The sequence below is a fragment of the Condylura cristata genome, unplaced genomic scaffold, assembly GCF_000260355.1.
Source record: "Condylura cristata isolate star-nosed mole 26May11 unplaced genomic scaffold, ConCri1.0 scaffold00009, whole genome shotgun sequence".
Classification (NCBI taxonomy): Eukaryota; Metazoa; Chordata; class Mammalia; order Eulipotyphla; family Talpidae; genus Condylura; species Condylura cristata.
This window is the reverse complement of record NW_004567110.1, coordinates 16074716-16092078: the sequence shown is the minus strand read 5'-3', so window position 1 is coordinate 16092078 and position 17363 is coordinate 16074716. Positions and strand designations below refer to the sequence as shown.

General features: G+C 36.4%; 1 protein-coding gene across 1 annotated transcript in view; it reads right to left on the bottom strand.

The window, feature by feature from the left end:
• Positions 1–405: 405 nt before the first annotated feature.
• Positions 406–17363, bottom strand: part of EIF3H (eukaryotic translation initiation factor 3, subunit H) — an 86922-nt gene continuing 69964 nt past the window's right edge. The window contains exons 3-8 of the mRNA XM_004679629.2: positions 16838–17005; positions 15229–15328; positions 13868–14017; positions 4187–4307; positions 1875–2007; positions 406–632 (exon numbers count right to left, since the gene is read on the bottom strand). Coding sequence (XP_004679686.1) covers positions 535–632; positions 1875–2007; positions 4187–4307; positions 13868–14017; positions 15229–15328; positions 16838–17005 — 770 coding nt within the window. The 3' untranslated portion in view covers positions 406–534. The remainder of the gene's footprint in view (positions 633–1874; positions 2008–4186; positions 4308–13867; positions 14018–15228; positions 15329–16837; positions 17006–17363) is intronic.

The following is a 17363-nucleotide window of genomic DNA, read 5'->3' as shown; positions in this document are numbered from 1 at the left end:
ATATCATGGTATGAAAAATAAAAACATGAAGGCCTAAACATAAAAACATACCCATAATATCAATTTCACACAAAATGAATTATTTTTAATTCTTGTGCCAAGCGGTCTAGGAGAATGGGGATTGCTCAACCATCACCTAAAGAAATGAAAAGGTGGACCCAGGGGGAGAGGGCCATGCAATCCCAGGCTAGAGACAGGGTGCCCGCACAAGTACATGAAGCCTGGGCTTTGAGGGATAATTAGGAATGAGGAAGCACAAGAATTAATAGAATGTGCCACGGCTCTGGGTCAGGAGTGGGAATAAGCAGCCTCATGAAGCTGCTTTGTCTTTTGGAAATAAATGAGTATAGGGAGAAAAGTAAGACTCTAGATACGATATGTCTGAAATCAAATGAGCCAGCAAAAGACTATTCCATGTTAACTTTTATTATTGGCTAGAAAGACTTTTCAATATGCAAATGTATTTCTTCCAAGAGTTGCCCCAGTGTGATTTTAAGAGTCCATGTCAACTTCTTTTCTGGAAACTTCCTTCTCTTAGTTGTTGTATTCTTGAAGAGCCTGGGCCATGAAGAGTTTGCCTAAGTTTTGGGCAGTGAACTCCTTGATGTTCTGGCAGTAAGTGTTAATTTGGCCTGTACATTTGGGAAAGTAAGAAAGAGAGTCATAATGTTCCACAAATTATAAAATGACCTAGAACACTAGAATCACATCAAGAAAATCAGCATAACCTTTTAATCAAGAGCGTGTAGTAATCAATTCTGTTTTTCTATAAGGTATAATGAAAAGTATGTTCTTTTGGAAGTAAAAAGAAAACTACAACTTACCAACAAACGCTGTACCTTGTGAGAGAACCACGAAAGTAACACCGGCCCTCTTCGGGCCAGTTAGAAAGGAAACAGAACTGCAAGCTAAACTGTCTCACCTGACCCTGGTGTGAACATGTATAGTTTTAGTCCATCCTCTGGTCCCCCAGCCAACACAGAGCAGGAGCAGAGTCAGCTGGAAAAAGTGCTCCATCGCTACTTTTTAAGTCTTAATCTGATGCAACAGTTAACACATTTTTTCAAAGTATAAGAAATAAAATTTTGCTTGGACTGGAATTTAAGTAAGGAATGTGTATTAGTTTCCTAAACTTAATTTATGTATGTACTAGAACATTTAAAAGGAATTTGGACTTTTCCCCCATACTGACATTAAAATTGAAAAATTGTGGAAGATCAACTTTGAATAGGTTTCATGCTAACAAATCTGTCACAGACCGCTTATTGAATCAAATAGTATTTAACAGCATTTAAACAGAAATAAGGCTATTATAGCTAAATGAAAACATAAAATAATACTTATTCAAAATGAAGACCTAACATAGGACATCAGATCTCTCTCACTTAAGGTAAGGTAAATGTTACATTCCTCAGTTTATCTAGAGTACACTTGAGTTGCAGAAATTTAAAAGTGAGGGGAATACTTTACTACTTCCAGTCAGAAAATTCCATTTAATTCAAATACCACATATATAATTTGTCTCAATGCTAGATTAGCAGGTGAAAAGTAAGAGGTTTGAGTCAAACAGCCTTTGCATATCAGATTACAGTTTTCTTCTCAGTCCCTATGAGAGATAACTCAAATAAAATCTCTCCATTTTAGAGTGTTTGTAACGCCATCTTTAAAAAGAGTAAAATACTAAAAGAGTATAAATAACAAAGACTGGCAAACTCTTAAATTTCAGGAATTATAAAGCACAAGGTTCAAATCACCATTCAACTATTTTAAATAGAGTAGCTTTTGTCACCTATTTCTGTCTGTAAATCGTTCATTGTCGTCGGCTTCCTAAAGAACAGAGAACGCCAGCCATGCTTTGTGCTGGACAACAATACCTGCAATGAGCAGAGAGTCCATCCTGGCCGGGGGCTGGGGTGGTTTAAAAAGTTTAGACAGATCCTCCTCCGGGAGTGGGGGTTCGCCACGACTCTGGCGCTGCATGTTCTCCTGCTGGCGACGCTGCTGATACTAATATTCAGAGGGAACACCATTTGGTTATTTTTTTCTATCTGCAGAGGAAAAAAGAGACCTCCCTCTCTGACAAAACCAGCAAATCCCCACTGCACTGAATCACAACCTCACTTTTATATCCTTTGTAGCTTCTGAGATGCTAAAATTCAAAACAGTAAAAGGCAATTCCTGGCTGTAAACTCTTCTGTCACCTTGAGCTCTAAGACTCCCTAACTAATGATTCAGAAAAACAAAACTGGTTATGCAAGAAAAGGCAAAGAAGCTCTTGATTAGCATAGATGGGAATAACTTTAATCTTTATGAAATGGAATAAATGACAGCATTGCAAGTGATTCTTCTTTAAAAGCTAAGTAATGAACTACCATACTGGAGAATTCTAATGACTAAAAATAACAGCAATACTAATGATCTTATTACATTATACTATTATTATTTTAATAATTATTAATTTAGTATTCTTAAAAGATAATAATCTGTGCTCTATAAGGATGAATGACTATTACCTTAGATGCTGCTGCAAAACATTCCACTTTGGATTGCTATGATTCTCTAAGGAGAAGGCAGTACATATAAAGAGTACATATAACGGTCTAGATCAAAGTATAATCAATAAAGAGCTAATAGCTGTGGGTTGCTTACAATGGCAGAAGTAATAACAATGCACAAACACCCTTAAGAAGTCAGAAAATGGGCCTTCCCTGGTGGCACAGCGGGTTAGAGCACAGCACTAAGAAGCTAAAGTCACTTCAGCATGAGTTCTATCCCCGCCTGTCCCGGAGGTGACCCACATGGCTGGGCAGACCTCTCCTGACCCACCCGCTGCTCCCCTCAGCAGTGTACTTCACTGATCTGCCTGACCTGCTCCCCACTCTGTCTCTGGTGAATCCTCTCACCCTCCACATCTCTGGCCTTTACCCCAGTTCTGTATGACTAAATAAATCTTTAATTAAAAAAAAAAAGAAGAAGTCAGAAAGTGAGGAACCAAGGTGGGTCAGTAAAAATTTTAAGTTCCTGAATTCCTGTGATAATCAAGGAAAGTGACCCTCCCTCCCAAAGAGTCTGAGTGGCAACTTGCTGTGCCAAGATTATTACACGCTAATGGGCTATGTTAGTGGAACTGGGGCACCTCTAAAACAGAGCAGTGCTGTGCTGATAAAAATGTCTAGTGCAGGACTACAGTGATGGCACACAGGGGATTTGGTGATTGGAAGCCCACGGGGATTATAACTGAGATGGAAAAAAAAACACAAACAGATGTAAAAATAAGCTATTATTTAAAAAAAAAAAAAGTCTAGTGCAAAGTTTTAAAATATACTTTAATCCTGTAAATATCTGTAAGATTGGTTTCCAAATCAACTGACTCGAGGTGACAGATCACTTTGATACCCACCCCCACCCCCATCCCCAGGTGAGTCCTTTCCTAAAGGAAAACTCAACAAAGGACAGAATCAAATAAGTTTCCTCCCCCACCCCCACCAGTTTATTCGATTTTTAACACCATCTTTTCAGCTAGAAGAGGAGAATCTATGACTTTGTGGTTATACAAATACTTTCATGGAAAAACACATTAGAATTAAATCTTATCTATAAATCAAATGCTAAGAACATTTCAGAGCAGTAAAATCCAAAAGTAACACTTCAGGAACTGTGAAAATCATGTGGCCTTCAGGTAACACTAATAAAAGAAGGTTAAATGGCCATAACCGGTCATACATGCATCAGAGTATATTCAGGTAATTCCAGATTTTTAGCTGTATTATACTATCTATTTCACAGCAGTTGGTCTATTATTCCCTATCAAAATTGCTCAGTTTTTTAAATGAAATGAAGATTGCTAACTATGCTGCAATGAGCCACTACCAAACCAATTATAGTTAGTAAAGAAATGAGCTGTGACATTCTAGAATCTCTTTGCCTTTGATTTTCTCAATAAACGTATCTCTTATTTGCATAACTTTGGCATTACAATTGGAATTTAATATAATGGATCTCTTTAAGACAGGTATTTCTAAGTGCATCTTGTAAATAATACAGACATATAATGCCAAGAATAACATTTTTAACCATGATGGCTACTAGCTAAGAGTCAATGTTTTATCAAACATAATATAGAGCATTCTGAAGGTTGTACACAGAAACAAATTCTGTGTTTGTTGAATTTTTCCATAATACCAACCTGATGTTTCTGTTGCTGCTGTTTACTCGTGTTCCTCATGTATGTGTTATATTTAACTATATCTTGGCTCATATCATCGACTCGGTCCATCAGCAACTGTAGATTCTTCCCCAAATGATTGCTGAAATATAAAGCATAGATGCTGACACGTCTTCCTTTAAGGTTAGTTCTGCTACTGCTCTAAACAGTTCTAAGGTATGAACTGACCTGCTATTTGCCTTAAGAATGAAAACACGCATGTACACACACACAAACACACACAGAAGCAGAAAAGAGAATAAGTTGGTTTGTTATTAAACCATATTATTGAATCTTAACCAATCACAAAGATTTTTGAAATACTTCATTTCTTATTGCCAGAGCATATACATGTCAGAGGATGTAAATTTAGGCACAATAAATGACTGCTTAATGGGTATGGGGCGATGTTAAACACATGTAGCAAAGTGTAACACACAAGTTATGAACCACCATGTTTAACCTAAATTCAGTATTCCTAAACCCTTTTTTCTTAATACCCCCACTACTACTACTCCCGCCAGTCGCTATTCAGAACATTTACACCAACATTCATCAGAAAAGAACCATGTAAAAATACTAAGACTTCCAGCACAAGCACTCTACCTCGCATGCTCTAAAAGAGCAAAAGCTGCATTTATTCTGCAAAATCCAAAGAGGAATCCTTTTCTTCTTGTCCTTCCTAGAATTTATAATAATTTTTCATACTTCTTTTCCTCTCTAGAATTTGTTACAACTCATTCACCAAAATCTCATGTGATGTTAATGGTTAGTACTATAATCAATGACTTCTGTCTGTAGCTATCTCCTCCCATGATTAAGGCCTGCTACTACACATATATACTTCAAAAATAACTAGCTGGCAACAAGGAATCATTCATTCAATTCAAACATATTTGCTACATATCTATTATATTTCAGTCTCAACTTTAGTTAAGTAGGAAAACAGTAGTGAATGAGACATGTGTGGTTCTTCATGGAGTTAACTGACCAGAGAAAAGAGAAAGGGAAGGGGGAGGTACAGAAACTTAGTCTGATCAGAGTATCTCATTGAAGAGGTGACAAGCTGAAAGCTCAAGATTGGAATGAATCAGTCATGCAAAAAGTTTTACAGAAAAAGAAAGTACAAGTGCTAGGGGTGCTGCATGGGCAAGAATTAGGCAGATAAAAGAGGCCAGGCACAGCTACAGGGCAGTGCTAGGTGAGGTCAGACAAGCACACGTGGGAAGTCACTGGCTGCTCCACACGGGTTAGCGTGTGTAAATGAGGCCCCTCAAATCCAAAGTAAATGATGCCCTGGAATTGTACATATTTATGACATATTTTACCTTAGATTTTAAAATAATCACTTTGGTTGCTAAGCAGAAAATAGACCAGACAGCAGAAACCAGATCAACTAAGAGTGTATTGTGGAGTGTCTGTACGAGGATGTAGAGAAACTGGAGCACTGAGATATTGGCGTGGGAATAGTATGATCACTATGGAGGACAGTTTTGTGGGTCTTCAAAAGTTATACATGGAGTTACCAAACAATCAGCAATTCCACTCCTAGGTATATAGAAAACTATAAACATATGTTTAGCCAAAAAACATGTATGCATTATATATAAATAGCTGCATTGTTCAAGGTAAACAAAATTACTTCCTAAAGAAGGGAAGAAGCTCTTTGCAAAAATTTCTGTACTTTTATGGTATATGACAGTACAGGTGAGACAAATGTAAGAAATAATACAAAAGATGTTTGAAAGAATAAATGTTAAATGTAAAATTTTAAGGTATATTAAGACTAAATATTTGCAAGATCAGCTTCCAAATCAAGATAACAGCCATGAAGTAGGAAAAACTCCAGTATCTATTATAGAGTGAAAGGATTAAATAAATTGTGATATTCACACGATGAAATATTATGCCATAAAAGAATGGCATAATACATAAATGATGTGCTAATACATGAATGAAACTTAAAAATATTATACTAAGTGAAAGAACCAGTTACAAAAGGCTCCTTGCTATATGGTTCCATTTATATAATTGTTCACAATATGCAAATCCTAGAGACAGAAAAAAATTAGTGGTTCCCATTAATTACTGGGTGAATAAGGAGTGACTGCTTAATGGATACTGGGATGATGAAATTGTTCTAGAACTAGTGGCAATAGTTACACAATAGAGAATGTATTAAAAGCCATTGAATTGCACTCTTCAAATGGGTTCAAACAGTGAATTTTATCCTACTTTCAAACCTACAAATATGGTATCCAGAGAGAAACAGGTGGCTTGGCCTAGGATGGTGACAGTGATAATGCAGGCAAAACTGAGGAAGGAATCAAAGGTAGTTCCTAGTTTTCTCGCTTGAGCACTTGACTTATTGGTTATAGCATTTACAGAGAAAGGGCAATCTGAAAAAGAAGCAAATTGGGAATGAGTGTGTGTAAACCCAGTCAAAATATGAATTTCATTTGTAATATGAAGAAAATCAGAAAGTTTGACTCTTTCTAAAACAGTAGAAAGAGGAGAAAACTGGTATGTATAAATGAATTTACCTTTTGATCTCAGGTCTAGCCCTACCTATATTGCCTTGGTCCAGTGACTCAGTCTGATGATTTAATTGGTGTAGGAATCAAATGCTTTTTTCAAATTAAATCTTAATTCATATTTTACTCCATTATAAAATTGTGAATCACTTTTAATATAAAAATACTTCTCTAGAAAGTAGATTAGGCATGTATTTCTGTTTTCTTCTAATTTCTTAGTTTGGTTTCAATTTTCCTAATTAGGTAGCCAAATGATCTGATTTATTGATTATAGCTATACTGCTTTACAAGTAACTTCAGGATTAAAATTTAACAATATTGTATCCCCTCACACCCATTCTTTCCACTCATTATTGAACACACACCTTGTTAGTCATTCTATTAGATAGTAAAGATTTTATTATGCAAGACATTGTTGTGATTAACACAGTCCAGTGAGAAGAAAGGATAATAGAGAGGTACCATGTAGTATTAACTGCTGTAATCGCTGGTATGACAAAAACATAAGATAGTTTGGTAGTATCAGATGAGACTTAACAGATTACCTGACAGCTGAAAGCTGAATTTTTGAAAAGGTAATGGAGACAAAGAAGGTGGGAAAGGACACTTGGTAGCATGTTTGGAGACCTTGACACAAAAAGTGTGATGCAGTTAAAGAAATACAAGTAATTCAGTACACCAGTAGCAAAGGAGAAGACTAGGGAAAAACAGAGCAATGAAACTAAAATAATACAAAACAGGCACAGCACAAATAAAGTTTAGATTGTATTCTAAAGACAATGGGAAACTAGCCAAAAATTGCAAGCAAACTGTAAGGAGTAATACGATCATTCAATTTATATTTTGAAGGACCACTACAATGAAAGAAGAAAGGTTAAAAGCAGAAAATTATGAGCCTGCAAAAGGGATCGAAAACAGAAATAATGAGGTTCATGCCTAAGACAACCAAACACATGAAAAAAGATGGAATATTTTCTGAAATGAACATGGAAAAAGACAGACCTTGGCAAGTACTGTATTGAGGCTTGAATAGAAGTGAGTTTTACTCTGCAGAATGAGAACTCAGAAGAACTGTAGTTTCACAGAATCCAAATAAAGAATTTCAGGAAGAAGAGATATTAGCAATATTAAGAGATATCAGCAATATTAAATGTTTAAGTCTACAACATCCAATGATAAATAAGGAATCTCTTATTTTAGTGTGAATTCTAAAAGTACAACATAGATAGACCTTGCAAAGAGTTAGGAGTAAGTACAAAATGAAATGTAAATGGGACAAGTAGAAAATTCCAACATGAAATATAGCTATTAAAAAAAGAAGATGTATCCAGACTGGAAAGGAACAAGTAAAATCACCACTATTTGTGTAAGACATAACATTATATACAAAAACACTAAAAACACCATGAAAAAAACTGCAAGGAACAGTAAACGAATACATTAATATTGCAGGTTACAAAACAACAGATTCATTATATGCAAATAATGAAAGGTAAGAGAAATGAAAAAAATCACTACCACGTATAAACACATCAAAAAGAAGAGAAATACCTATGAATAAATTTAAGGGAATTAAAGACCTGTAGCCTGCAAACTATGAAGATGACACAAAGACATAGAAAGACATCCCATGCTCGTGGAAAAGAAGACTCGATATTGCCAAAATGGCCAATCTATCTAAAACAACATATAGACTCATCGCAATCTGTAGTATAATTCCAATGGCATTCACCATCAGAATAGAACAAAAAACAAGTTTTGTATGAAACCCCAAAATACCTTGAATAGTCAAATTAACAGAAGCAGAGGTATCATGCACCCTGCCTTGAAAATATACTACAAAGCTATAGTAATCAAAGCAGTATGGTAGTAAAATTAAAAATAGACATTTAGGTGAAGAAATACAATCAAAAGTCCAGGGAAAAAAACAGGTATGTGAATACTTAATGACAAAAAAGTCAACAGCATACAAAGGATACAGTTAAGTCTCTGAAAACAGAATGTGGTAATCAGAGGGAAAGGAAGTTTGGGGGCACAGACAGAGGAGGCTTAAATGGTTAGTGATAGATTGTGACTGAGCATGTGGTGGCGGGCAGGGTATGATACAGACACAGGTGCTCAGAGGAGAAACTGTACAACTTAAACTTATCCACTGAGGTATCCCTCATTATCAGGAAAATGCAAATCAAAACCACAATGAATACTCCGTTATACCAACAAAGAATAGCACATATTAAAAAAAAAAAACTAACAATTAATGTTGGCAAGTATAGGTGAAAAAGGAATGCACCTATACTGCTGATGGGAATGCAATTTGGCCCCACCACTACAGAATGCTGTGTGGAGGTTCCTGAGGCTAGAGGAGGGCTCTACAAATAAAAGTACCATGTGACCCAACAATACCACTTGTAGGAATCTACCCAAAGGACACAAAAACATTTATTCAAAAGGACACCTGTGCCTCTGTGTTTATGCAGCACTGTTTATAGTAGCTAAGACTTAGAAACAACCCAAATGCCTGAACCAAGAGTTGTGGTATATATACACAATGGAATACTATTCAGCAACCAAAAAAGACAAACTAGTGCCATTTACAGCAAAATGGATTAGATGGCGCTAGAAGGGATTATACTCAGTAAAATAGGTCAGAAGGACAAAGAAAAATACTGGATGGTTTCACTTATAGGAGGAATACAGGGGAGCCAAATAAGGCATGGGGGGGGGGGGAAATAACAATAAAAAACACAATACAACAAAGCAAAACAAAAATAAACAGGCAACTACAAATCGGTGGGGGAGGGGAAGGAAGAAGGATTAAAAAGAGGGCAGGAAGAGCACATGGGACTATGGTGATGGTGCAGGGGTGAACCGGTGGTGGTGGATATTCTATGGGGACTACACCTGAGGGAAAAAAGAAAACATTGTTTAAAAAAAAAAAAAAAAAGGAAAGGAGGGAGTGAAGGAGGAAGGAATGAAGATGTACTATGTAATATATAAATATATAAACTATTTTTAAAACCCTATCCTGCTTTGTAAATTGATGTCATCTCAATAAATAAAAAGGGAGTGAGCTGGGGGAAAGAGAATGAAACTAAAGGTAAGATGGTTATTAATGGTGGTCTTTCTATGACTCTGCTTGTTAAAACCTTTTTATGTGGGAGATTTTCAAATGTCCTTATTCAAAGAAAATGAATGCATAAACATTTAGGAGCTAAGTGTTAAGCTGGCAACTTACTTTCAAATGGTTCGAAAAAAACAGTGGTAGAGGGGTGCAAATGTGGCAAGATCCACAACTGATGAGTCTATGTAAAGGCTCATAAGTGTTCAACGTTTTATACTTTCAATTTTTCTTAAGAGTTGAACATTTTCAGAATGTTTTTTCAAATGGGAAAAAAAAAACCAAAAGTAATAGAAAAGAGTCATATAGAGGCAAACTACAGATAGATGTCTTCAGGACGGAGGGGAAAGAAGAACAAGTTCTGAAAAGGCAGGAATGGCAGCACAGGACTGGCTTGAGAGGAGACGCTCATTCCTTCACTTTCACAAACTGAGGCTGAAAAGTATTAAATACAAGAAATGTTATGATTAACTACATAATTGTTATATAGGTTGTTTATATTATTAAATGTAAAAGGAATTCAGACAAGGGATAGATCACTACCAACCCCATGACTGGGTGTTTCAAGAGATTGAGGGGAGAGGTGATGGGGACAACCAGTGATACTGTATAAAAACAAAGAGCACTACTGTCTCATGCACACAAAGATCTAGAAATTGTTCCCAGATCTTAAAATGTTGGAGAATGATGATGTTGATCTTATTAATGGGGATGGTAGTATTAGAACAGTGCCTTCCTCTCCACCAAAAAAAATCTTTAATGTAAAGCAGTGATGCAGTATGTAGCAAGCAAGTGTAATTATAGTGAAAGAATACAAGCATAGACATGTAAACTTTAAACATTCCATAACATTTATATTACTATAGTGCTCTTCAGAAATATATCCAATCTGATACTAAAAAGCCTGCACAGTACAGGCCTTTAAAGGCAAAATCAATTAACAATAATACATAACAATGTAGCAGATAACATTCAGGTCCATTACCAAGAGCAATTTTATGGTGATCTTTTCAATACCAGTTCAACAAGAATACTGAAACAGAGAGTTATTGTTAGGCATTTCAATACTATAGCCTTTTCTTTTATTGCCACGGAAACAAAGAACTGAAAACAGATAACTTAAACAGATGTGAATTGAGACATATATGGTAAGTCGATTTTGGCCACACTATCATTTTTACCCTTATTATCTTTAATGTATGATGCCTGCCTTTGTTTATTTTTAGAAGAGGAAATAAAAAATTATTTTTTTCTGTGTGTAACACATTGTAAAGAATTAATAAAGGTTGTTATGAAACCACCATTACTAGAATTTCCCTCTAATAACATTAAGATTAGAATTTTTTAATGGAAAGGAATATAGCAAGTTTTATTTTTTTTCTTCTTTTAAAGATTTATTTATTTGTGCATACAGAACTGGGGTACAGGCCAGAGGCTCAGGGGCGGCGAGAGGCTTCACCAGAGACAGAGTGGGGAGCAGAACAGGCAGATCGACAAAGTACACTGCTGAGAGGAGCAGCGGGAGGGTCAGGAGAGGTCTGCCACACCATGTGATCACTTCGGGGCAGGCGGGAATCGAACTCTTGCAGAAGTGGCTTTTAGCTCCTTAGTGCTGTGCTTTAACCCACTGCTCCACCAGGGAGTGCCGGAATATAGTAAGTTTTATTCATCATATAGCAAGTTAATAAGGTAAATCAAAGAACAGGTACCGTATTTGGGCGGTGAAAAGTAAGACCAAGCAAAATATTAAGGAGCCACTTACGAATGATTTGGGATATAGTTTCTCTGAAAAAAATATTTAAGACAACTGACCTAACTACTAACATCACACTATTTGTGCAAAAAATATTAAAATTTGAAATGTGCAAAGATTACGTATCAGTCTTTAAAAATAGTCACTATCCATTTGGGTCAGTGGCATAGTCTAAAAGTAAAAACTCTGCTTTTCAAGGTTGTTTTATTTGTTCCTCAACATGAACATCAATTTGCCTTCTTTCTAATTCACATAAACTACAGAAGATAAAAAAACCATTATAAAAGAGGCCTTCTCTGGTGGTGCAGCAGGTTGAAGTGCAGCACTAAGAAGCTAAAGCCACTTCAGCATGAGTTTGATCCCTGCCCCAGAGGTGACCCACATGTCGCGACAGACCTCACTTCTCTCCTCTTCGCCCACTGCTACCCTCAGCAGTGTACTTCGTCAATCTGCCTGTCCTGCTCCCCACTCTGTCTCTGGTAAATCCTCTCACTGTCCGTGCACCTCTGTCCTGTACTCAGCTCTGTATGTATAAATAAATAAATCTTAAAAAAAAAAAAAAACATTATGAAATTATCGTCTAGATCTTAGTTGACATGGAAAACAGCGAACATCTTTTTGGCTATTACCAGTGCTGCTATGGCCAAACAGACATTACAGACCAGCTCAATGACAATATGAAAGCATAAAAAGGCTGTATTTGGGTTGCATGCTTAATAAAGGAAGCTTGAGAAAAGGTTAAGACATAATTATATAAGCAAAAGCTTTCATGTAGTCGATTAAAATTATCACGTAACTATACACTTAACATACCAAAACTAAAAAAATAAATTTTAAAAGATGACTTTATTTATGCATACAGAACTGCGGTACAGATAGGAGGTGCAGGGACGGTGAGAAGATTCACCAGAGACAGAGTCAGGAGCAAAACAGGAAGATCAACGAAGTACACTGCTGAGGGGAGTTGCGGACAGGTCAGGAGAGGTCACCTCTGGGGTGGGGATCGAACTCACACTGAGCCAGCTGCAGCCAGCTTGCAGTGCTGCACTCTAACCTGCTGTGTCACCAGGAGGGCTCCAATATGCCCAATTTTACCCTTGCATACTGAGTAAGGTTCTAAACACAATGGTTTTAAACACAGGTGTGCAGAGTGTGTCTGTAAAAGCAGTAAGGAAAAATATGCCCTTTCAAAAGAGACAAATTAAAGAACTATTCTGAATACTTGTTTGAAAACAGTACACTCTTTAATACCAAATAAGCTCCACAACCTGGATGTAACACAGAGCAAACTGGTCTACCAACTAGTTTCTCCAGGAAAGACTGTCCAGCAGCCCGTGACACAGTCATGCCGTGGACGTGGTTCCAAGCAGTCTGGAGAACACTGGCTCTCCGGTCCCACGTTCATCTCACTTGTCTTATATGGAAGAAGTACAAACTCTGTATTGTTTGGTACAAGCTTTCATCTGAGATAACTAAAACTTGATAAATAACAGAGCTTCTGCTCCAAACTGGTTGCTTAACAAAATACACCTTGTTTCCTTTAGTCATTTCCTTTAGTCATATATTTAGAGAGAAAGTGCTGGTCATATTTCTATTACAAGTGGTAGTAGATGGGGACAAAAGGAACATTAATTCCATGAAGGCAACGATCTGTCCTGTAATACCTTGCTTAGTGTTTTACTAATAAAATACTATCACAGGGACAGCAGTCATACTGAAGGAAAAGATGTAACTACTGCCTAACATAGTAAATGCCAGTATCGGGTTCAGAAAATTCTACTCTTAGTTAGAAATTCCAACGGAAGTTTACTAAGAAAGCCTGCATCTGAGCAAGGGGATGTAGCACTGATAAAACAAAGAAGTGTTTTTGTTTTTCTCCTGAGCATTATTAAATATCCAGACATAAAACAGTAGGCCTCGACAGACAGTATCCAATAAATAAAGCTGAGCCAAATAAAGAAACTTCCCCATGGGCATTTACCATATCAAAGCAAAAATAATACAGCAACAGCAGCAGAGGGTTCTTCTAATAGGAGCGATTAGTATTCAAACACTGTTTCAGTTTATCAGCTTGGCATTTTTTCCTGGGATCTTAGCAGGGCTGGACAAGTACTACATGTTGTTACATATGTCTTAGTAACCTCAAAATGTGCTCAAGTAATTTTTTTTTCTTGCTTCATAGGTTAATAAATTCTAAGTAAAAGAATCTTTTACAGAGAGTGATAAAAAGGGACTTTTCATTCGGCAGAGTCACTTACCTGCTAGCAAGACTGAGCAATTCATGTTTATCTGCTACGGCTGACTTCTTCTCAAGCTCCCACATTAGGACATTGATCAGATGTGAATTTTTAATTACAATCGGCACTTCTTCAAACATGTACTCAAAGGTGATACTTGCCTTTTTCAATCTGTGAAGCATGTTAAAAATAAGTTAGTCTGGTGGTCAGAAGTAAGTGTTAAATTGACTAGTTCATACATTTTCCCTAATTATAGGCTCTCCCTGGGAGCTTTGTTTCATTTAGCACTCTTACAAAAAGAGAGAGAAACTAAAGTTCTACAGAGTCAAGCATAACTGGAGTGATTTGAATAACTGAAAATGATACAAATAATAAGCCCATAATGTAAGATTGTTGGCAAAAAATTAACCTTTTTTGTAGTCAGGTATCTCCAAAACTTCTTTGGTATACTAAAATGCAAATGTCATAGGAGGGACATTATGCTATACAATCTACATCTAAAACAGTTCAAACAAAGCAAACAGCAAGGCAAAAAAATATGCCAGTTTTTAGAAAAATTTAAAAGCTTACTTGAACTAAAGAGATTAACACCTGCAGAGCGCTCATAGGCTAGTCCACACTCAGTGGTTCAGAACATAGCAAGAATGCAACTGCTTGTAGTTCAATTATAGCTACCATACCCAGCAAATGCTGTGGACTAACTCTTTTTGTACTTTATTTTGTTTAGGATTCAGTGAAAAGCTAGCTGTGTGAATTATTTTGTCTTACATGAATTTAAAGTCACTTCGATGTAATAAGAAATACAAATTCCTGTGATTAACAGAAAAAATTCTGAATGTTTTAAACAAAAATATTGATGAAAATATCCTAGTGCTATTATGTAGGATCACAAAAAGCCCTATCGATAAATTTTCTACATACATATCATGTCATCCATAAAACATGCAAGAGGTCACATTCCTTATGAATCCTTAAAATATCTTTCCAAGCCTCCTTCTGAAACAGGAACTTAAAGATATACAGCACAGAAGTGCTCTGACAAAGTTACAATCTGACAGCAGCCGATTAGGAGTTACAGCTCCCTTTATTTAATCATTTATTTCTTCAAATACAGTAGCTAATTAATCCCATTTTAAACGAATTCATCCTTGGTGAGAACAACAGAGGAGACATTCCATAGAGAATAGTTTAAACATGGAAAAGGAGAAGTCAAGTGGCATTGAGCCATGCAGGAAACTTCTACTGTCCACATGGCAAAAGCATTACCGTAACACCACATCAGATTCAATGACTGTGGCAAACAAAAAATTCTTTAAAAAAAAAAAAAACAAAAAAAAACACCTAACCCCTTACCGATGCCTCATAGACCGACAAACACTTACGCTTCAGGAGAAAAGTCCTTTTCTTTACAAACTTCCATCAGTTTAGGAGTCAGTCTGTACGCCTTCAATGAGAGAGATCCTTGGGCAGTTTTTATGGGATCTCAAATAGGGAAAAGAAAAAGAAGTCAACTAAAAATTCTGTTGCTGCCAGTGCTCAAATGACATGGGTCTAAGGCACATTTTACTGCTTATATGCAAACTTGGCAAAATATAAGCAGGACACAATTTAAAGCAGATTCAAACTAACAGAGCAAATTGTAAGCAAAAATTTAGGAAGCTACCCTCCTACTTGTAATAGAATAACCTCTTTCCTAAAGTAAAATGGAAGATTCAAAAATCCAGTTATTTTCAATCTATTCTTCTGCTAGAACCAGTAATAGATTAAAAAAATTTAAACATCCATGTTACATGCATCTTATATACTGCGTATATACTTAGAGGCACTGATGAATATGAAATATGGAAATTCACTACATACATTGAGGTAGCTCTTCAGTCAATTAGCTTGAAATGAATAGCCCTGCAAACAAATATTAACCAGCCTAGTAATCACTGTTTAAATTTCTTAGTTAAAACAGATTTTATAAATAAAACCACTTAAGTCAAAGAGCTATCGCAAAAGCGTCTTTTCAGTTTTAGTGAAGCTGATTTTGTCAAAACTAACTGCTTAAACACTCCCTGAGTAAGGGAGCTTAGCACTTGCTGCATGATAACGGCTCTGGCATGCCAATATTCGCCTAAAACCTGTGTTAACATTCATGTTGTCTGAAACTTAACACAGTGAAACTTTTAGCAATAGGTGATAAAATAAAAACCAAAATAGATTGAAACAAGTGGAAAATTCATCAAGGTCTGATGATGCAATGTTTCCAGCCAATATAAGTACACTTTAACAACTTGTTCTTTACTGTAATCCAATTGTTAACATACTGAAACAATTTGGGGGCAGCTCATAAGATTGATCGTATTCATTAGTATTTTTTCTGACAGATACTCAGGACGTTACATTTACTTCTCAGCTGGAAACTATATGCAAGTCTGCCAGATATGGCAAACTGTGAGTGTTTGGGGAGGGGGAAGGCTATAAAGCTGTTAAATTGCCTACAGTTCTGATACAGCACAGAACATCTGGTCTGGAGAGCTTGAGGAAACACCATTAAATAGGACGAAAAGAAAAAAATCTTTGTGCTAAGAAACAGTCCAGGTTTTGTACACTGCTGTCAGAGGTATTAAAAAAAAAATTGGCACGCTGTGTTATGATTGGTCAGTCACGTACAGAGCCAGACACTCTAGCAATCGGGGTTTGTTAGACATCTGGTCTAGTTCCACCAGCCCCTTCAAATGAGGGAGGGGAGATGGAGGAATAAAAATGAAGCAGCTACTCCAGCATTCCAAAATGTACACATCAGGGCTCTGATAGCAAGAAAAATAAACAGAAAGAAGGAAACCCTGTCTAGACTTAGCTGCTGCTGAGGCTGCTGCAGAAACAGGGCTGGTATTTACTCGAGAAGGTCTGCCAGGCTGCTCTTACAGGCAAAAAGACAGAAAACAAAAATAGAAGTAATAATACTGAGGGAAGAAAAGAATAATAAAGGAACCTCCTACTAACCGTAAATGAGAACGACAGATTCTTCAATAGCATGCTGGTAACTGAACTGAGAATCCAGGAGAGCCCGTGTGACGAAGGAACCATAGTATGTGGACTGATACCAGCCCACGTGGAGATGGTCAATGTTGACATGGCGAAGGCTCCTCATCATTTCCATCTGATACTGGACTGAATAAGGGAGGAAGGAGGACAAAAGTAAAACCATTTAATAACGCCACCGATATTAAAAATCAAGTCTTTCTGGAAACAAATTCATACATAACTGTTAGTCGAAGCAAGCAGGTTTCCAGATTTAAAATGTATTCAGTTCACATACAAAGACAATAAAATTAAGCTTTCAGATCATTTGGACTTTTCTTTTGTGTTCATTAGTGAAAACACATTTTTTTAGAAAAGGAATTAAAACAAAAATAATGTACTGTTCTAAACAAGGAATAATTTATTAAATGTAGTTTCCATTCCCCTTTTAAAAACTCTAAAATAATTTTTTAAGAAGAATTTCTGTAATTACTAAACTAGTTGGTTG